The sequence below is a fragment of the Salmo salar genome, chromosome 01 (assembly GCF_965601325.2).
Source record: "Salmo salar chromosome 01, fSalSal1, whole genome shotgun sequence".
Classification (NCBI taxonomy): Eukaryota; Metazoa; Chordata; class Actinopteri; order Salmoniformes; family Salmonidae; genus Salmo; species Salmo salar.
In genome coordinates, this window is record NC_138291.1 from 8,846,118 (window position 1) to 8,869,447 (window position 23,330).

Sequence of the window (23,330 nt, forward strand, 5' to 3'; positions counted from 1 at the left end):
GGAGTGTAATGTCAGTCCTCTCCTTCCTTTCTGTGGAGGGTAATGTCAGTCCTCTACTTCCTTTCTGTGGAGGGTAATGTCAGTCCTCTCCTTCCTTTCTGTGGAGTGTAGCCTGTCAGTCCTCTCCTTCCTTTCTGTGGAATGTAGCCTGTCAGTCCTCTCCTTCCTTTCTGTGGAGGGTAATGTCAGTCCTCTCCTTCCTTTCTGTGGAATGTAGCCTGTCAGTCCTCTCCTTCCTTTCTGTGGAGTGTAGCCTGTCAGTCCTCTCCTTCCTTTCTGTGGAGTGTAGCCTGTCAGTCCTCTCCTTCCTTTCTGTGGAATGTAGCCTGTCAGTCCTCTCCTTCCTTTCTGTGGAGGGTAATGTCAGTCCTCTCCTTCCTTTCTGTGGAGTGTAGCCTGTCAGTCCTCTCCTTCCTTTTTGTGGAGGGTAATGTCAGTCCTCTCCTTCATTTCTGTGGAGTGTAGCCTGTCAGTCCTCTCCTTCCTTTCTGTGGAGTGTAATGTCAGTCCTCTCCTTCCTTTCTGTGGAGTGTAATGTCAGTCCTCTCCTTCCTTTCTGTGGAGTGTAGCCTGTCAGTCCTCTCCTTCCTTTCTGTGGAGTGTAGCCTGTCAGTCCTCTCCTTCCTTTCTGTGGAGTGTAATGTCAGTCCTCTACTTCCTTTCTGTGGAGTGTAATGTCAGTCCTCTACTTCCTTTCTGTGGAGTGTAGCCTGTCAGTCCTCTACTTCCTTTCTGTGGAGTGTAGCCTGTCAGTCCTCTCCTTCCTTTCTGTGGAGTGTAATGTCAGTCCTCTCCTTCCTTTCTGTGGAGTGTAATGTCAGTCCTCTACTTCCTTTCTGTGGAGTGTAGCCTGTCAGTCCTCTACTTCCTTTCTGTGGAGTGTAGCCTGTCAGTCCTCTACTTCCTTTCTGTGGAGTGTAGCCTGTCAGTCCTCTACTTCCTTTCTGTGGAGTGTAGCCTGTCAGTCCTCTACTTCCTTTCTGTGGAATGTAGCCTGTCAGTCCTCTCCTTCCTTTCTGTGGAGTGTAGCCTGTCAGTCCTCCTTCCATTCTGTGGAGTGTAATGTCAGTCCTCTACTTCCTTTCTGTGGAGTGTAATGTCAGTCCCCTCCTTCCTTTCTGTGGAGTGTAGCCTGTCAGTCCTCCTTCCATTCTGTGGAGTGTAATGTCAGTCCTCTCCTTCCTTTCTGTGGAGTGTAATGTCAGTCCTCTACTTCCTTTCTGTGGAGTGTAGCCTGTCAGTCCTCCTTCCTTTCTGTGGAGTGTAATGTCAGTCCTCTACTTCCTTTCTGTGGAGTGTAATGTCAGTCCTCTACTTCCTTTCTGTGGAGTGTAGCCTGTCAGTCCTCCTTCCTTTCTGTGGAGTGTAATGTCAGTCCTCTACTTCCTTTCTGTGGAGTGTAGCCTGTCAGTCCTCCTTCCATTCTGTGGAGTGTAGCCTGTCAGTCCTCTCCTTCCATTCTGTGGAGTGTAGCCTGTGTGTAATGTCAGTCCTTTTAGTTTCTCCAGTCTAGTTTTGCAGTATGTATACAACACCCACACAGTCCATCTACATTTTCAATAAATAATGTTTTTTTTGTTCTACAGTCATGTTTTTTTATTGGCATTTTTTTCACATTATTTTACAATGATGATCAAAGTCTGGAAATGTGTGAACAAAAGAGTGGCACTATTGCAGAGTGTTAGGAAGCAGGGTCTCCTCTCAGCTGGGAGTGTCCTACACACTGCTGGGCATGCTGTGGTGGGCCATGTTACTTTCTCTAGAAGATGACGTTGTTCTATCTGCTGTGGGACACACACAGGGCTACAGTACATCAAAGGGAGTAAGACCGCAGAGCGGTTGAGCCGGACATAACCAGAGGTTGATGAGCCAACCATGAATAGCTGCTACTCTATTGGAACCCACCTGTGTTAAGTAATCAAAGCATTCTGCTCGTTGTTGTTCTCCTACCTCCGCCCATCTCCAGGTCTGTCTGAGAGGGGGAGGGTTTAGATACTCTGCCCCTGACAACGAGTTGATATGGTATAGTTGGTTTGAGCATGGTGCTGCTAAACCCTAGGTTTGTGGGTTCAATTCCCCACATGGAACATGTGTGCTCAGGTACACTGACTGTGTGTATTGACTTTAGATATTACCATTGGTGTACTGCTGCTCATCTTGGTCAATGATAATGCAAAGTAACGTTGCATTGAAGGCGTGAGCCTGGCTGAAAAAGGAGGTGCGTCACTGGTTATGTTACCAGCGCAGTTGCACATTGTCCAAATGGGAGTGTCTGGGAGGAAGATGACAATGTTTTAGGATAAGGGAGTTCTGACTTGTATGTTTGTTTTACTTTCGTTTAGCATCAAAACAACAACATTAACTACAGAGCACCAGTGTCTCACATGGACAACACTGTCACACCACTGACACATGGAAGAAACAGAATGTAGTGGAGCATTGTCCTGCTCATGTAAAGCAATAGTAGTCGTGGTATCTGAGTAATGATGTAAATACAGTTTATATAAAAGAAGATGAGCAAGACGGAAACAGAGAACTGCACAGGTGAGTTAAAGCCATCAAAGAAGCACTATATACTTTAGGAGGAGAGACAGAATGGGGGGGTAGAGGAACAACTAGGAAGAGAGACAGAATGGGAAGTAGAGGAACAACTAGGAAGAGAGACATAATGGGGGGTAGAGGAACAACTTTAGGAACAGAGAATGGGGGGTAGAGGAACAACTTTAGGAACAGAGAATAGGGTAGAGGAACAACTAGGAAGAGAGACATAATGGGGGGTAGAGGAACAACTTTAGGAACAGAGAATGGGGGGTAGAGGAACAACTTTAGGAACAGACAGAATGGGGGGTAGAGGAACAACTTTAGGAACAGAGAATAGGGTAGAGGAACAACTAGGAAGAGAGACATAATGGGGGGTAGAGGAACAACTAGGAAGAGAGACATAATTGGGGGTAGAGGAACAACTTTAGGAACAGACAGAATGGGGAGTAGAGGAACAACTAGGAAGAGAGACATAATGGGGGGTAGAGGAACAACTAGGAAGAGAGACATAATGGGGGGTAGAGGAACAACTTTAGGAACAGACAGAATGGGGAGTAGAGGAACAACTTTAGGAACAGAGAATAGGGTAGAGGAACAACTAGGAAGAGAGACATAATGGGGGGTAGAGGAACAACTTTAGGAACAGAGAATGGGGAGTAGAGGAACAACTAGGAAGAGAGACTTAATGGGGGGTAGAGGAACAACTTTAGGAACAGACAGAATGGGGAGTAGAGGAACAACTTTAGGAACAGACAGAATGGGGATTAGAGGAACAACTTTAGGAATAGAGACAGAGGAACAACTTTAGGAACAGAGACAGAATGGGGGGTAGAAGATGAGATGATTAACCAGGACTATCATTTTAATAAAAGACAAAGATAGACGACGACAGAACAACATTTTACAACAGGAAGAAGAGAAGGAGGGGGGGTCTGAGAAAGTACCATGATAAAAGCATGTTTGTGGGGGGGGGGGTGTTGAAAGCATGTTGTCACTGCAGCTTAGCCCAACATCTTTGTGGCACGCTGGTTGGCTTCGTCAATCCTGGTCTTGTTGGAATCAGCCTGAGGAGAGAGACAGAGAGAGAGTTGGGATGATGTGAAATTATATAAGCAATATCAATCAAGATCAAGACTAAGTGCAAGTAGACTGTCAACTCAGCGCATGGCTGACCATCTTTGACACTGAAAATGTATTGATTGTTATCGTTATGATCGGGGACAGCACCTTGTCCATGATCCTGTCGATCTGCCGGTTCTGGGTGTCGATCTCGTTGCCCATGTCCAGGGCCATGTGACGCAGGTTACCGATGATCCCGCCCACCTGCTCCAGGTTCTCATCCATCTCATTCTCCCGGGCGTCATCTGTTACCCTGGAAACGCACATTAGATAGTCCATAAAACTGTCGGTAGATTTCGGCGTGGCAGAGAGAAGGAGTCCATATGCACACGTGCACCCACAAACACACCAACTCCTCACCTGCGGATGAACCCCCCACTGATGGCCATCTGTTCACGTTCGTCCACCACACGGGCCCCTGGCTGACTGTTCACCACTCCATCCTGGTTGGCCCCCCACGCCTGGCCTCCCCCCTTTATCCTGCAGGGACACATACCACTCAGTGTGTGTGTGTGGAAACTTTCGTTTGATGTAATAGATCCATTATACGACACAAGTAATGTGCAGTGACAGCAAGGCAGCACACCAACACAGCATGCCAATGGTAGATATCTATCTATCTAAGGTTCATATATATGTTATACAGTATATGTTAGATCTATTAATCAATAATTGAACCAAGTACTGATCAGTTCAGTTGTATTTACTGTCTTGTCTATGTGGTTGATAGAAAGGGGTCCTTTATAGACGTGCAGATAGAAGAGACAGACACAAACACACACTAACAGGACATAAAGGAGACAACACAGACAGACAGACAGACAGACAGACAGACAGACAGACAAGACAGACAGAGATGCCAATGGACAGACAGGGAGACAGGAGGACAGACACGCAGTAATGAGTAAGGACACAATTATACTGAGTGCAAAAAAAACATTAAGAACACCTGCTCTTTCCATGATATAGACTGACCAGGTGAATCCAGGTGAAAGCTATGATCCCTTATTGATGTCACTTATTATATCTACTTCAATCAGTGTAGATGAAGGGGAGGAGACAGGTTAAAGAAGGATTTTTAAGCCTTGAGACAATTGAGACGTGGATTGTGTATGTGTGCCATTCAGAGGGTGAATGGGCAAGACAAAGGATTTAAGTGCTTTTGAACGGGATATGGTAGTAGGTGCCTGTCGCACCGGTTTGAGTGTGTCAAGAACTGCAACGCTGCTGGGTTTTTCCATGCTCAACAGTTTCCTGTGTGTTTCAAGAATGGTCCACCACCCAAAGGACATCCAGCCAACTTGACACAACTGTGGGAAGCATTGGAGTCAACACGGGCCAGCATCCCTGTGGAACGCTTTCGACACCTTGTAGAGTCCATACCCCCGACGTATTGAGGCTGTTCTGAGGACAAAAGGGGGTGCAACTCGATATTAGAAAGGTGTTCTTAATGTTTGGTATACTCAGCATAGACAGACAGTGAGACAGGAGGAAATCTTTAAATGTAAAGTTCAAGTTAGGTGCACAAATCTCAAAACAGACATTTTGACTGTTAGTTTGATTACAGTTTTTCCTCAAAACATGTACAAGCAATTTTGGGATCTGTGTTGAAACATATCTAGTTTAAAGACTCTCGCTCCCTTCGGACTCATTGTGGAATTAGATCTGAAGCCATTTCCTGTGATTATTGTGTTTTTGCTATCCATTGTAACTGATATTGTGTTTGTAGGCCTATATGTTGTAGCCTAATTGAATCTATGATCGTATGTTATCCATTCATGCTTTTTTTATATGTACTATTGATGTTTGTAAACCGATTAACGAAATCATGAAGCAGCCAGCCATGATTACAAACACCTGCTTGTGTCCTTCGAAACCCTATTTAAAACCTATATAAAACCTATATAAAATCTATATAACCCCTTCATAAAACCCTATAAAAAACCTATATAAAATCTATATAAACCCTATATAAAATCTTTATAAACCCTATATAAACCCTATATAAAATCTATATAACCCCTTCATAAAACCCTATAAAAAACCTATATAAAATCTATATAAACCCTATATAAAATCTATATAAACCCTATATAAAATCTTTATAAACCCTATATAAAACCCTATATAAAATCTTTATAAAACCCTATATAAAACCCTATATAAAACCCTATATAAACCCTATATAAACCCTATATAAAATCTTTATAAACCCTATATAAACCCTATATAAAACCCTATATAAACCCTATATAAAACCTATATAAACCCTATATAAAACCCTATATAAACCCTATATAAAATCTTTATAAACCCTATATAAACCCTATATAAAATCTATATAAAACCCTATATAAACCCTATATAAACCCTATATAAAACCCTATATAAACCCTATATAAAACCTATATAAACCCTATATAAAACCCTATATAAACCCTATATAAAACCCTATATAAACCCTATATAAAACCCTATATAAACCCTATATAAACCTATATAAAACCTATATAAACCCTATATAAAACCTATATAAACCCTATATAAAATCTTTATAAACCCTATATAAACCCTATATAAAATCTTTATAAACCCTATATAAACCCTATATAAAATCTATATAACCCCTTCATAAAACCCTATAAAAAACCTATATAAAATCTATATAAACCCTATATAAAATCTATATAAACCCTATATAAAATCTTTATAAACCCTATATAAAACCCTATATAAAATCTTTATAAAACCCTATATAAAACCCTATATAAAACCCTATATAAACCCTATATAAACCCTATATAAAATCTTTATAAACCCTATATAAACCCTATATAAAACCCTATATAAACCCTATATAAAACCTATATAAACCCTATATAAAACCCTATATAAACCCTATATAAAATCTTTATAAACCCTATATAAACCCTATATAAAATCTATATAAAACCCTATATAAACCCTATATAAACCCTATATAAAACCCTATATAAACCCTATATAAAACCTATATAAACCCTATATAAAACCCTATATAAACCCTATATAAAACCCTATATAAACCCTATATAAAACCCTATATAAACCCTATATAAACCTATATAAAACCTATATAAACCCTATATAAAACCTATATAAACCCTATATAAAATCTTTATAAAACCCTATATAAACCCTATATAAACCCTATATAAAACCTATATAAAACCCTATATAAACCCTATATAAAACCTATATAAACCCTATATAAACCTATATAAACCCTATACAAAACCTATATAAAATCTTTATAAAACCCTATATAAACCCTATATAAAACCCTATATAAAACCCTATATAAACCCTATATAAAATCTTTATAAAACCTATATAAAACCCTATATAAACCCTATATAAAACCTATATAAACCGTGTTTTCTTTCTGTATCTACAGCAGAACAGCAATGATAAAATGCTCAAATACATCTACACAACTTCTGAATTTCTTTTTGCCTTTGTACCTGACTTGCATATCTTAGACCACCTTTTGTAAACTTTAAATAAAAATGTAATCAGTTAATACAGATTTAACTTAAGTGTTTTGTTCACCGAATATCAACACATTTTTTTTCATCACAAGAGAACTGTGCAATTGTGTTCACTTTTTCCAGTAATCAGTAAACTACTGAATACACTGTGACCTGGATACCTGCTGAAAGAAAAACTCAGGTTGTGTGTGTGTGTGTGTGTGTGTGTGTGTGTGGTGTGTGTGTGTGTGTGTGTGTGTGTGTGTGTGTGTGTGTGTGTGTGTGTGTGTGTGTGTGTCTGCCATGCATAAGCAGTATGTTTGTGCATATGTACAAACAACAGCAGTAATCAGGTCACGCTAAATCGTACTGTAGGCCTACTGCCTCATGTTGTCATGTTGTAGCATTATGTAACATGCTGATACAAGTATGCCATGTATGACTGTGATCATTTGAAGGAGAAGGTACAGTGGATTAGCCCAGCATGCATCTCTCTCTCTCTAAGTGCAAGAGGAAACAGCATAGAAGGCCTTGGGTAAGGTGTGAAGTTGACAGGCCATAGTGTTGTACTGGTCACCATGCACTCTACTTTAGGCATTAAAGCAGGCAAGTGGACAGGCAGGCAGACAAACAGACAGGTAGACAAGCAGACAGGCGGCAGGCAGGCAGGTAGGTAGGCAGGCTGCACCTACTTGTTACAGGGACACGAACAAAGACCACAGAGAGACCCTAGATTGTTCAAATTCTTTTCTGCATCCTTCATGTCCTTATTGATCTGGTCCATCCCCTCCTCGATCCGCTCCAGTTGCTCTGATTGTCAACACAAGTCATTTATCCCCACAGAGAACGAGGGCACGTGACAGAGAACGGGGGAGTAGGAGAGAGAGGGAGAACAAAGGAGAAGAGACAAAAAGAGACTGTGACAAAAGAGACAAGAGACATTGGACAGCACTACCAACCCAACACAGGCTAGATTCCAGGACTTGTCACCACGGTACCTACCTATGGACATAATTGGCCAAAGCATTGCCTAGTCAGGTAGCCTAGTGGTTAGAGCGTTGGGCCAGTAACCGAAAGGTTGCTGGATTGAATCCCTGAGTTGACAAGGTAAAAATCTGTCATTCTGCCACTGAACAAGGCAGTTAACCCACTGTTCTTAGGCTGCCATTGTAAATAATAATTTGTTTTTAACTGACTTGCCTGGTTAAATAAAGGTTCAATTTAAAAATATCTATATATTTCTCGGCCTCCTTCAAGTCTTGATGAACCTTGTTCATGCCATCTTCAAACAAATCCAGTTGTTCTGGTAACGACAAAGGAAATGAGAGCAGTGAAAGGAATCGGATTGGCTCTTGTGATGATTGAGGTCTAAGTTACAGCCTATCAAACACAACCATAATGCAATGCCTTATGGAGCCACAGTGACACACTCACAGCCAGTGCAGTGAGAGAGAGAAATTGTGACAGATATACAATGAAGAACACATAAAGGCTGGATCCCAATACAAAATAACCTCCCTTATTGGGCACACCTTCTGCTAGGGCCTAGGGAAGGGAGCACACTATGTTGAAAATACCTGTTCTTATTTAAACATACTTTTGTATTGGAAACCAGCCAGTGGTGATAGAGAGAGAGAGGGAGAGAGAGAGAGAGAGAGAGGTGATAGACAGAGAGAAACACGATGAGAGTGAAGGAGGACTGTAGATGAAGTAAACAAGTGTTGTGAAGCAGTGGATAAGGTGAAAAGCATTATGGGACATTTAGTAACATGCAAGCAGAATGTTTGAATGTAAGTTGGGTAGAAACAGTGATGACAGTCCATTCATCCCAAGAGGTTGCCCTAAACCACTGAAACAGGGTCAGATATTGGTTCATTCCCTAAATGGTGAGTTGGGTTAGTATTGCGAATACTCTGATCCTAGACCTGTAGTTACGGTCATTCTCTACCTGGAGTGGGTCCAGGGAGAAGGGAGTGGTCTGGAGCATAGGTAAGGGTAAGGGAATTCATGGCCGTGGTGGCTTGCTTGTTGATGTGTAAACATTTGTAAAATCCCTGGGTTGTGGCGAAACAACTCACTATATTTGTAGACATATACACTCGTCTCTGGTCACGGCTAGCCACTGTACAGTGTTGTTATCCTCACTGACCTCTCTGTTGCCCCTGACAACACTACCCCCACAGATAATTAGCCTCCCCAGGTAATCCCAGGGAACACGAGGGATTGGAGAAGAGGTGGAACGTGACAGAGAGAGAGAGCAAGAGAGAAATCTTATCATCATAGCTCAGTTGGGTGACTCTGTCTCTGCTTACAGCATGCCTTTTACACACTGAATATGGTGTAATTGCAGACCAGAATTCAGGGCGTTTCTTTATGTGGGTGTTCCCAGATATCAGGAAATGCCCATTGATACCTGCCATTGGTCAGTTCCAGTGTTATGAGACTGAGGGTTGCTCGACACAGAGGATTTGTTCACATAGCAGGTTAGGATAATGAACGTGGCAGGTTAGGAGACTGAGGTTAAGGTTAGGAAAAGGGTTAGGGTTAGGCTTAGCTACAATGCTACATTTGTCAGCAACTGTTGTCCCCGATGTGAAAGAAACTGTCATGGACCAATGGAGAGCACCAATGGGTGTAACGTGACATCAGAAAGCACCCCTAATTGCGGTCTGCAATTACACACTTCTCTACACAATCAGAGCGTGGAAGACTGCCCTTGACTGACCAATGGGAACACTTGGATTAACAGTAATGTAGCCAATCAGATCACTTCTGAAGTCACTCCACGACTGCTGTTTCCAAGGAGCTCTGACACCTGGTTCTAGACTCTCTGAAGGTGGAATCTCTCCAACACTGACACCTGGTTCTAGACTCTCTGGAGGTGGAATCTCTCCAACACTGACACCTGGTTCTAGACTCTCTGGAGGTGGAATCTCTCCAACACTGACACCTGGTTCTAGACTCTCTGGAGGTGGAATCTCTCCAACACTGACACCTGGTTCTAGACTCTCTGGAGGTGGAATATCTTCAACACTGATACCTGGTTCTAGACTCTCTGGAGGTGGAATATCTCCAACACTGACACCTGGTTCTAGACTCTCTGGAGGTGGAATCTCTCCAACACTGACACCTGGTTCTAGACTCTCTGGAGGTGGAATCTCTCCAACACTGACACCTGGTTCTAGACTCTCTGGAGGTGGAATCTCTCCAACACTGACACCTGGTTCTAGACTCTCTGGAGGTGGAATATCTTCAACACTGATACCTGGTTCTAGACTCTCTGGAGGTGGAATATCTTCAACACTGATACCTGGTTCTAGACTCTCTGGAGGTGGAATATCTCCAACATTGATACCTGGTTCTAGACTCTCTGGAGGTGGAATATCTCCAACACTGATTCCTGGTTCTAGACTCTCTGGAGGTGGAATATCTCCAACACTGATTCCTGGTTCTAGACTCTCTGGAGGTGGAATATCTCCAATACTGATTCCTGGTTCTAGACTCTCTGGAGTTGGAATATCTCCAACACTGATTCCTGGTTCTAGACTCTCTGGAGGTGGAATATCTCCAATACTGATTCCTGGTTCTAGACTCTCTGGAGGTGGAATATCTCCAACTCCGATTCCTGGTTCTAGACTCTCTGGAGGTGGAATATCTCCAACACTGATTCCTGGTTCTAGACTCTCTGGAGGTGGAATATCTCCAATACTGATTCCTGGTTCTAGACTCTCTGGAGGTGGAATATCTCCAACATTGATTCCTGGTTCTAGACTCTCTGGAGGTGGAATATCTCCACACTGATACCTGGTTCTAGACTCTCTGGTTCTAGACTCTCTGGAGGTGGAATATCTCTAACACTGATTCCTGGTTCTAGACTCTCTGGAGGTGGAATATCTTCAACACTGATACCTGGTTCTAGACTCTCTGGAGGTGGAATATCTCCAACATTGATACCTGGTTCTAGACTCTCTGGTTCTAGACTCTCTGGAGGTGGAATATCTCCAACACTGATTCCTGGTTCTAGACTCTCTGGAGGTGGAATATCTCCAACACTGATTCCTGGTTCTAGACTCTCTGGAGGTGGAATATCTCCAATACTGATTCCTGGTTCTAGACTCTCTGGAGTTGGAATATCTCCAACACTGATTCCTGGTTCTAGACTCTCTGGAGGTGGAATATCTCCAATACTGATTCCTGGTTCTAGACTCTCTGGAGGTGGAATATCTCCAACTCCGATTCCTGGTTCTAGACTCTCTGGAGGTGGAATATCTCCAACACTGATTCCTGGTTCTAGACTCTCTGGAGGTGGAATATCTCCAATACTGATTCCTGGTTCTAGACTCTCTGGAGGTGGAATATCTCCAACATTGATTCCTGGTTCTAGACTCTCTGGAGGTGGAATATCTCCACACTGATACCTGGTTCTAGACTCTCTGGTTCTAGACTCTCTGGAGGTGGAATATCTCTAACACTGATTCCTGGTTCTAGACTCTCTGGAGGTGGAATATCTCTAACACTGATTCCTGGTTCTAGACTCTCTGGAGGTGGAATTCTCCAATACTGATTCCTGGTTCTAGACTCTCTGGAGGTGGAATATCTCCAACACTGATTCCTGGTTCTAGACTCTCTGGAGGTGGAATATCTCCAATACTGATTCCTGGTTCTAGACTCTCTGGAGGTGGAATATCTCCAACACTGATTCCTGGTTCTAGACTCTCTGGAGGTGGAATATCTCCAACACTGATTCCTGGTTCTAGACTCTCTGGAGGTGGAATATCTCCAACACTGATACCTGGTTCTAGACTCTCTGGTTCTAGACTCTGGAGGTGGAATATCTCCAACACTGATTCCTGGTTCTAGACTCTCTGGAGGTGGAATATCTCCAACACTGATTCCTGGTTCTAGACTCTCTGGAGGTGGAATATCTCCAATAATGATTCCTGGTTCTAGACTCTCTGGAGGTGGAATATCTCCAACACTGATTCCTGGTTCTAGACTCTCTGGAGGTGGAATATCTCCAATACTGATTCCTGGTTCTAGACTCTCTGGAGGGGAAATATCTCCAACACTGATTCCTGGTTCTAGACTCTCTGGAGGTGGAATATCTCCAACACTGATTCCTGGTTCTAGACTCTCTGGAGGTGGAATATCTCCAACACTGATTCCTGGTTCTAGACTCTCTGGAGGTGGAATATCTCCAACACTGATTCCTGGTTCTAGACTCTCTGGAGGTGGAATATCTCCAACACTGATACCTGGTTCTAGACTCTCTGGTTCTAGACTCTCCAACATTTTACAACCAGAGGAGACTGAATGAATGTGCGTGTATAAGATCAGATATCATGTAACTACTGTTTGCGCATATATTCTTGTTAAATGACAATGTAAAGCCAGGGAATCGAAGAGGAGACATCAGTATGTGAGTAAGTGAGCAGCCATTTTGTCTCCCTGCTTCAGCTAATCAGGCATTTAATTACACAGAGACTAACACTCTCATGCATTACCACAAGACACATACATGACTGATCACCCCCCAGTAGCTGTGTGTGTGTTGGTGTGTGTGTTGGGGTGTGTGCGTGTGCATGTGTGTGTTAGTGAGTATGTGCCTGTTGTGGTGGAGGAGGGTTTTGGTGGACTGATGTTCAAGTAGACAAAACTTGTAGAGCGTTTTTTTAGATGGTCAATAATCTCAGTATTATTTTGATTGGCTGAACCAAGAAGCCGAGAAAGACAACATCCTCATGTCTCGCCAGCGTTCTGACGAAGCCACAGCGAAGCTCCTTGTCATGTTGGCGAGATTGGAGACCACACCATGTTGTTAGTTAAATTCACTGTAATATCAGCCGACCCGTGACCACACCAAGCGTTAGCCACATTCACTGTAATCTCAGCCGACCCGTGCAAATGGACGTTCCTCTGGTCCTTCCTTCGAGGTCCTGGTGGATGGGGCTGTGGTGCATTGTGGTGGAGGGAGGGGCAGGGGTCATTTGAATCTGGGAATTGATTGCTCTGTGGCGGTGGTGGCGGTTGCAGCGAGCAGGAAGTCAGCATCATTACTCAGGAAGCCAGAGGGAAAGGCTCTATGTTCCTGTGACAGGCCTAATAGGTCCCTTCGTCACGTGTGGAACAGAGCCGGGGGGGGGAGGGGGGGGGGACAGGAAGACCATCCTATAGAGCTGAACCACAAATGAAACCTCTGCCGTGATGGAACTTGGGAGGAAGCAAAGCACTGAATCTTGCGGATAGAAATGCCACCGATAGAGCGGATATGATCGCTTGATCTACATGAAAGAGGCATAATACATTTCTGTTGAAATTTCCGTTGAGTCCAATTGAATGCAGGAGTGGATGTGAATGCTTTATATCTGCTTATTTCTACACCTCACTGACATAATTCTATAGATCACTGACATTATTCTATAGATCACTGACATTATTCTATACCTCACTGACATTATTCTATAGATCACTGACATTATTCTCTAGATCACTGACATTATTCTATACCTCACTGACATTATTCTATAGATCACTGACATTATTCTATAGATCACTGACATTATTCTATAGATCACTGACATTATTCTCTAGATCACTGACATTATTCTATACCTCACTGACATTATTCTATAGATCACTGACATTATTCTATAGATCACTGACATTATTCTATACCTCACTGACATTATTCTATACCTCACGGACATTATTCTATACCTCACTGACATTATTCTATAAATCACTGACATTATTCTATACCTCACTGACATTATTCTATAGATCACTGACATTATTCTATAGATCACTGACATTATTCTATAGATCACTGACATTATTCTATAACTCAATTACATTATTCTACAGCTCACTGACATTATTCTACAGCTCACTGACATTATTCTACAGCTCACTGACATTATTCTATAGATCACTGACATTATTCTATACCTCACTGACATTATTCTATAGCTCACTGACATTATTCTACACCTCACTGACATTATTCTATACTTCACTGACATTATTCTATTGCTCACTGACATTATTCTATAGATCACTGACATTATTCTATACCTCACTGACATTATTCTATAGCTCACTGACATTATTCTATTGCTCACTGACATTATTCTATAAATCACTGACATTATTCTATACCTCACTGACATTATTCTATAGATCACTGACATTATTCTATACCTCACTGACATTATTCTATAGATCACTGACATTATTCTATACCTAACTGACATTATTCTATAGCTCACTGACATTATTCTATCGCTCACTGACATTATTCTATTGCTCACGTGACAGCCACTGCCACCTCCTGCTACTTGCTCACTGACATTATTCTATACCTCAATTACATTATTCTATAGATCACTGACATTATTCTATTGCTCACTGAAATTATTCTATACCTCACTGACATTATTCTATAGCTCACTGACATTATTCTACAGCTCACTGACATTATTCTATACCTCAATTACATTATTCTATAGATCACTGACATCATTCTATTGGTCACTGACATTATTTTACAGCTCACTGACATTATTCTATAGATCACTGACATTATTCTATACCTCACTGACATTATTCTATTGCTCACTGACATTATTCTACAGATCACTGACATTATTCTATACCTCACTGACATTATTATATACTTCACTGACATTATTCTATACCTCACTGACATTATTCTATAGATCACTGACATTATTCTATTGCTCACTGACATTATTCTATAGCTCACTGACATTATTCTATACCTCACTGACATTATTCTATAGATCACTGACATTATTATATTGCTCACTGACATTATTCTATAGCTCACTGACATTATTGTATTGCTCACTGACATTATTCTATAGCTCACTGACATTATTCTATAGCTCACTGACATTATTCTATACCTCACTGACATTATTCTATAGCTCACTGACATTATTCTATAGCTCACTGACATTATTATATAGCTCACTGACATTATTCTATACCTCAATTACATTATTCTATACCTCACTGACATTATTCTACACCTCACTGACATTATTCTATACCTCACTGACATTATTCTATAGATCACTGACATTATTCTACACCTCACTGACATTATTCTATACCTCACTGACATTATTCTATAGATCACTGACATTATTCTATACCTCACTGACATTATTCTATAGCTCACCTACATTATTCTATACCTCACTGACATTATTCTATAGCTCACTGACATTATTCTATAGCTCACTGACATTATTCTATACCTCACTGACATTATTCTATAGATCACTGACATTATTATATTGCTCACTGACATTATTCTATACCTCACTGACATTATTCTATAGATCACTGACATTATTATATTGCTCACTGACATTATTCTATACCTCACTGACATTATTCTATACATCACTGACATTATTCTATAGCTCACCTACATTATTCTATACCTCACTGACATTATTCTATACCTCACTGACATTATTCTATAGTTCACTGACATTATTCTATACCTCACTGACATTCTATACCTCACTGACATTCTATACCTCACTGACATTATTGTATAGCACATAAACATTATTCTACACCTCACTGACATTATTCTATACCTCACTGACATTTTACTATACCTCACTGACATTTTACTATACCTCACTGACATTTTTCTATAGCTACCTGACATTATTCTATTGCTCACTGACATTATTCTATACCTCACTGACATTCTATAGCTCACTGACATTATTCTATACCTCACTGACATTATTCTATACCTCACTGACATTATTCTATTGCTCACTGACATTATTCTATAGCTCACTGACATTATTCTATATCTCACTGACATTATTCTATACCTCACTGACATTATTCAGGGGTCTATTTCTACACCTCACTGACATTATTCTATACCTCACTGACATTATTCTATACCTCACTGACATTATTCTATAGCTCACTGACATTATTCTATAGATCACTGACATTATTATATTGCTCACTGACATCATTCTACAGCTCACTGACATTATTCTATACCTCAATTACATTATTCTATAGCTCACTGACATTATTCTATACCTCACTGACATTATTCTATACCTCACTGACATTATTCTATACCTCACTGCCATTATTCTGTACCTCACTCACATTATTCTATACCTCACTGACATTATTCAGGAGTCTATTTCTACATCTCACTGACATTATTCTATACCTCACTGACATTATTCTATACCTCACTCACATTATTCTATACCTCACTGACATTATTCTATAGCTCACTGACATTATTCTATACCTCACTGACATTATTCTATACCTCACTGACATTATTCTATACCTCACTGACATTATTCTATAGATCACTGACATTATTCTATACCTCACTGACATTATTCTATACCTCACTGACATTCAGTGGTCTGATGCTTCTCCGGGACTGTCTTTCTCACTACCATGACACCATGTGATGTCCATTCAACTGAGGAGGTCTAATGAAGAACTGATGTCCATTCAACTGAGGAGGTCTATCAAGTTGAACTTCTAAGTTTGCTGCATATTCTGAATGGCAGCTACTGAGGTCTGTTTCTGGTTAGGCTGCTTCTCCTGGCTAACCAACCTGTATAATCAAGCTGCATCTCCTGGCTAACCAACCAGTACTATCAAGCTGCTTCTCCTGGCTAACCAACCAGTACTATCAAGCTGCTTCTCCTGGCTCAACTAACCAGTACCATCAAGCTGCTACTCCTGGCTAACCAACCAGTACTATCAAGCTGCTTCTCCTGGCTAACCAACCAGTACTATCAAGCTGCTTCTGCTGGCTAACCAACCAGTACTATCAAGCTGCTTCTCCTGGCTAACCAACCAGTACTATCAAGCTGCTTCTCCTGCCTAACCAACCAGTACTATCAAGCTGCTTCTCCTGGCTAACCAACCAGTACTATCAAGCTGCTTCTGCTGGCTAACCAACCAGTACTATCAAGCTGCTTCTCCTGCCTAACCAACCAGTACTATCAAGCTGCTTCTCCTGCCTGACACTGTGTTCTTGGGGACCTTCAATCCAGTCTCGGAGTCCTTCGACATCATGGCTTGGTTTTTGCTCTGACATGCACTGTCAACTGTGGGACCTTATATAGACAATTGTGCGCCTTTTCAAATCATGTCTAATCAATTCAATTTACCACAGGTGGTCTCCAAACAAGTTGTAGAAACATCTCAAGGATGATCAATGGAAACAGGATGCACCTTAGCGCAATTTCAAGTCTCATAGCAAAGGGTCTGAATACTTATGTAAATAAGGTATCTGTTTTTTTTTTAAACTTGTTTTGGTTTTCTCATTAAGGGGTATTGTGTGTAGAATGATGAGAATTTTTAGTTTTTTAATCCATTTTAGAATAAGGCTGTAACATAACAAAATGTGGAAAAAGTCAAGGGGTCAGAATACTTTCCGAACTGCACTGTTTTTCCTAAAATCCCGATTTAGAAGATTCACAGAATAAGGAGAGAATATTAAGCAGGAATTCCAACCAGGATTTCTGGAAAACCAGGGATATTTGGGAAAGTGGACAGAATTTTAGAGTGTAATATTGTGTCTCTATAGGGACTTACCTCCCTGCTCATCCAGCATAACCAAAGTCCTGATACCAGCATCTTTACTCTACACACCCCGGGTCAGAAAGACAGGGAAGAAGAGAGGGGAAGGAAGAGAGGAGGAGAAGAAGAGGTGAGATAAAACAGTTCAGTGTGAACAGAAGAGAAATATAATATATATATTATCATCATTATTATTAAATGGAGGGACATTGAGTTAATGCGATCAGTTTCTCAACAGGTATTGATCCAGACATGAGATCATATATATATATGGGACATCAAATCAAATCAAATTTCACTGGTCACATACACATGGTTAGCAGATGTTTATTGCGAGTGTAGTGAAATGCTTGTGCTTCTAGTTCCGACAGTGCAGCAATATCTAACAAGTAATCTAACAATTCCACAACAACTACCTAATACACACAAATCTAAGTAAAGGAATGGAATAAGAATATATACATATAAATATATGGATGAGCAATGACAGAGTGGACGTGGGTTATAGATAGAGTCAGAGCCATGTGTCTAGAGAGTTGGGACAACGTTTAGAATGTTGAATATTGTTCTAATAGACGCAGTAAAAGGGGTCCGGGGTCAGACGTTCCATTGACCAGATTGGCACACATTCAACAAATCTTTTATTTTTTGTAATTATTTTTATTTAACCTTTATTTAACTGATCTAATAAAATGGATATTTGTCAAATCCGTCATGATTTATGTATTGTAACAGACACAAAATGTGGTTACTGAAGTCCGATTTGGATACGTTTGGCTGTTTTCGCTGCATAACATGTAGAAGTTGTTCCTTTTCAGGTTTAGAAGAAGTAACTTCTAAATGCCAACTCCTGTCTGTATACTGTAAGCTGGTTAGCATAGCTAGCATACAGAAATCGGTGGTGGTTGTTAATGTCACTTTTAACTGGAATACAGTTGATTGGTAATGATGACATGAACATGTGTTGGGGTTGACATCCATACAAGCATTATACTCCCATTAATACCTCAACATATTGTCAAATACACATATAAACAATAGCCCTGATAGGAGAGAGAGAGAGGGCCCTGCGGGGAGAGAGAGAGCCCAGAGAGGAGAGAGAGAGGAGAGAGAGAGAGGGCCCTGCGGGGAGAGAGAGAGGGGGCCCTGAGAGGAGAGAGAGAGCCCTGCAGGGAAAGAGAGAGCCCTGAGAGGAGAGACCCCGAGAGAGAGAGCGCCCTGAGAGGGAGACCCCAAGAGAGAGGGGGCCCTGAGAGGAGAGGAGAGAGAGCCCTGCAGGGGAAAGAGAGAGCCCTGAGAGGAGACCCAAGAGAGAGAGAGCGCCCTGAGAGGAGAAAGAGAGAGAGCCCTCAGAGGAGAGAGGGAGTGCCCTGAGAGGAGAGAGAGAGAGAGCCCTCAGAGGAGAGAGGGAGTGCCCTGAGAGGAGAGAGAGAGAGAGCCCTGAGAGGAGAGAGAGAGAGAGAGCGCCCTGAGAGGAGAAAGAGAGAGCCCCTCAGAGGAGAGAGGGAGTGCCCTGAGAGGAGAGAGAGAGAGAGCCCTGAGAGGAGAGAGAGAGAGCCCTCAGAGGAGAGAGGGAGTGCCCTGAGAGGAGAGAGGGAGAGCCCTGAGAGGAGAGAGGGAGTGCCCTGGGGGAGAGAGAGCCGGAGAGAGAGAGAGCCCTGAGAGGAGAGAGAGAGCCCTCAGAGGAGAGAGGGAGTGCCCTGAGAGGAGAGACCCCGAGAGAGAGCCCTGAGAGGAGAGAGAGAGAGCCCTCAGAGGAGCCAGAGGGAGTGGCCCTGAGAGGAGAGAGGGAGAGCCCTGAGAGGAGAGAGGGAGTGCCCTCGTGGGGAGAGAGAGACCTGAGAGGAGAGAGAGAGCCCTGAGAGGCCCAGAGAGAGAAAGCCCTCGTGGGGAGACCCCGAGAGAAAGCCCTGCGGGGAGAGAGGGCCCTGCGGGGGGAGAGGGAGAGCACTGAGAGAAGAGAGGGAGAGCCCAGAGAGGAGAGAGAGCCCTAAGAGGAGAGAAAGCCCTGCGGGGAGAGAGAGAGCCCTGCGGGAGAGAGAGAGCCCTGCGGGGGGAGAGAGAGCCCTGCGGGGGGAGACCCCGAGGGGAGAGCACTGAGAGGAGAGAGAGAAAGCCCTGTGGGGAGAGAGAGACCTGAGAGGAGAGAGAGAGCCCTGAGAGGAGAGAGAGAAAGCCCTGCGGGGAGAGAGAGAAAGCCCTGCGGGGAGAGAGGGAGAGCACTGAGAGAAGAGAGGGAGAGCCCAGAGAGGAGAGAGAGCCCTGCGGGAGAGAGAGAGCCCTGCGGGGGGAGAGAGAGCCCTGCGGGGGAGAGAGAGCCCTGCGGGGGGAGAGAGAGCCCTGTGGGAAGAGAGGGAGTGCCCTGAGAGAAGAGAGGGAGAGCCCTGCGGGGAGAGAGAAAGCCCTGCGGGGGGAGAGAGAGCCCTGAGAGAAGAGAGGGAGAGCCCTGTGGGAAGAGAGGGAGTGCCCTGAGAGAAGAGAGGGAGAGCCCTGCGGGGAGAGAGAAAGCCCTGCGGGGGGAGAGAGAGCCCTGAGAGGAGAGAGAGAGCCCTGTGGGGAGAGAGAGCCCTGCGGGGAGAGAGAGAGCCCTGCGGGGAGAGAGAGAGCCCTGAGAGGAGAGAGAGAGCCCTGCAGGGAGAGAGAGAGCCCTGAGAGGAGAGAGAGAGCCCTGAGAGGAGAGAGAGAGCCCTGCGGGGAGAGAGAGAGCCCTGCGGGGAGAGAGAGAGCCCTGTGGGGAGAGAGAGCCCTGAGACAAGAGAGGGAGAGTCCTGAGAGGAGAGAGGGAGAGCCCTGAGGGAAGAGAGGGAGTGCCCTGAGAGAAGAGAGGGAGAGCCCTGCGGTAGAGAGAGAGCCCTGCGGGGAGAGAGAGAGCCCTGAGAGGAGAGAGAGAGAGCCCTGAGAGGAGAGAGAGAGAGAGAGCCCTGAGAGGAGAGAGAGAGAGCCCTGAGAGGAGAGAGAGAGAGAGCCCTGAGAGGAGAGAGAGAGAGAGAGCCCTGAGAGTAGAGAGAGACCTGAGAGGAGAGAGAGAGAGAGCCCTGAGAGGAGAGAGAGAGAGAGAGCCCTGAGAGTAGAGAGAGACCTGAGAGGAGAGCGCTCCAAAATGGCACCCTATATAGTGCACTGCATTTGGCCAGAGAGGCTCTATCATCCCCTATATAGTAGCCTAGTATACTGGTTGCCATGTTGTACGCAACCCAGCCACTCCAGGGGCATTATTAGATAAGAGGGCAAAGGTTGAATGAAGACCACCGTAATGACATCAGACAGCTGGAGATGGGCAGCACCGCTGTCATATAACTTGCAAGGTCAGCTGTTTATGAAATACGAGGCTGAGGCTCAGATGCCCTGTCCTAGTTTGACCCTCCTACTAGATACATGGAAAATAGCACTGATTTCCAAATTAGATGGATCTATTCATGCCCTGTTGTGTGGAAGATGAGATGTTTTATAGATCACATCATCTGCACAGTGACTTACTATTGCCTACAGTAATGAACCATCAGGTATATAGCAGAGGGTATAGGAGGATGGACTCATCGAGAGAGAAAAATAAATCTTAGTGACTTGGGGAGCAATTGTCATCGATTTTATCGCCGTCTCCTGTACTGACCTTCAGTCGCTATGACAATGACCTCGCCCAGCCCCCCTCCCCTGTATGCCCTCGCTGCTCAGCCATTTGTCAGCCAGAGTCAATTGCACACCGTATGATATTCATGGCGTGAATGATTTAGTACATGTAATTCCAATACAGCTAGCAAACACACACATAGATCTTTTTTTCTTTTTTTCTTTATTTCACCTTTTATTTAACCAGGTAGGCAAGTTGAGAACAAGTTCTCATTTACAATTGCGACCTGGCCAAGATAAAGCAAGCAGTTTGACACATACAACAACACAGTTACACATGGAGTAAAACAAACATACAGTCAATAATATAGTACAAAAATAAGTCTATATACAAAGTGAGCAAATGAGGTGAGATAAGGGAGGTAAAGGCAAAAAAGGCCATGGTGGCGAAGTAAATACAATATAGCAAGTAAAACACTGGAATGGTAGATTTGCAGTGGAAGAAAGTGCAAAGTAAAAATATAAATAATGGGGTGCAAAGGAGCAAAATAAATAAATAAATACAGTAGGGGAAGAGGTAGTTGTTTGGGCTAAATTATAGATGGGCAATGTACAGGTGCAGTAATCTGTGAGCTGCTCTGACAGCTGGTGCTTAAAGCTAGTGAGGGAGATAAGTGTTTCCAGTTTCAGAGATTTTTGTAGTTCGTTCCAGTCATTGGCAGCAGAGAACTGGAAGGTGAGGCGGCCGAAGGAGGAATTGGCTTTGGGGGTGACCAGAGAGATATACCTGCTGGAGCGCATGCTACAGGTGGGTGCTGCTATGGTGACCAGTGAGCTGAGATAAGGGGGAACTTTACCTAGCAGGGTCTTGTAGATGACCTAGAGCCAGTGGGTTTGGCGACGAGTATGAAGCGAGGGCCAGCCAACGAGAGCGTACAGGTCGCAGTGGTGGGTAGTATATGGGGCTTTGGTGACAAAACGGATGGCACTGTGATAGACTGCATCCAATTTATTGAGTAGGGTGTTGGAGGCTATTTTGTAAATGACATCGCCGAAGTCGAGGATCGGTAGGATGGTCAGTTTTACGAGGGTATGTTTGGCAGCATGAGTGAAAGATGCTTTGTTGCGAAATAGGAAACCAATTGTAGATTTAACTTTGGATTGGAGATGTTTGATGTGAGTCTGGAAGGAGAGTTTACAGTCTAACCAGACACCTAGGTATTTGTAGTTGTCCACATATTCTAAGTCAGAACCGTCCAGAGTAGTGATACTGGACGGGCGGGCAGGTGCGGGCAGCGATCGGTTGAAGAGCATGCATTTAGTTTTACTTGTATTTAAGAGCAGTTGGAGACCACGGAAGGAGAGTTGTATGGCATTGAAGCTCGTCTGGAGGGTAGTTAACACAGTGTCCAAAGAAGGGCCAGAAATATACAGAATGGTGTCGTCTGCGTAGAGGTGGATCAGAGACTCACCAGCAGCAAGAGCGACATCAGAGTCGGCCCAAGAATTGAACCCTGTGGCACCCCCATAGAGATTGCCAGAGGCCCGGACAACAGGCCCTCCGATTTGACACACTGAACTCTATCAGAGAAGTAGTTGGTGAACCAGGCGAGGCAATCATTTGAGAAACCAAGGCTATTGAGTCTGCCGATGAGGATGTGGCCAGGTCAATGAATACGGCTGCACAGTATTGTTTCTTATCGATGGCGGTTAAGATATCGTTTAGGACCTTGAGCATGGCTGAGGTGCACCCATGACCAGCTTTGAAACCAGATTGCATAACGGAGAAGGTGCGGCGGGATTCGAAATGGTCGGTAATCTGTTTGTTGACTTTGCTTTCGTTGACTTTAGAAAGGCAGGGTAGGATAGATATAGGTCTGTAGCAGTTTGGGTCAAGAGTGTCCCCCCCTTTGAAGAGGGGGATGACCGAAGCTGCTTTCCAATCTTTGGGAATCTCAGACGACACGA

The 23,330-nt window shown here is 43.4% G+C and overlaps 1 protein-coding gene across 1 annotated transcript in view; it reads right to left on the bottom strand.

Moving 5' to 3' along the window:
- Positions 1-2,473: 2,473 nt before the first annotated feature.
- Positions 2,474-23,330, bottom strand: part of LOC106607199 (synaptosomal-associated protein 25-B) — a 71,101-nt gene continuing 50,244 nt past the window's right edge. Inside the window, exons 4-8 of the mRNA XM_045712837.2 lie at positions 17,811-17,859; positions 7,862-7,979; positions 4,021-4,140; positions 3,769-3,913; positions 2,474-3,605 (exon numbers count right to left, since the gene is read on the bottom strand). Coding sequence (XP_045568793.1) covers positions 3,543-3,605; positions 3,769-3,913; positions 4,021-4,140; positions 7,862-7,979; positions 17,811-17,859 — 495 coding nt within the window. The 3' untranslated portion in view covers positions 2,474-3,542. The remainder of the gene's footprint in view (positions 3,606-3,768; positions 3,914-4,020; positions 4,141-7,861; positions 7,980-17,810; positions 17,860-23,330) is intronic.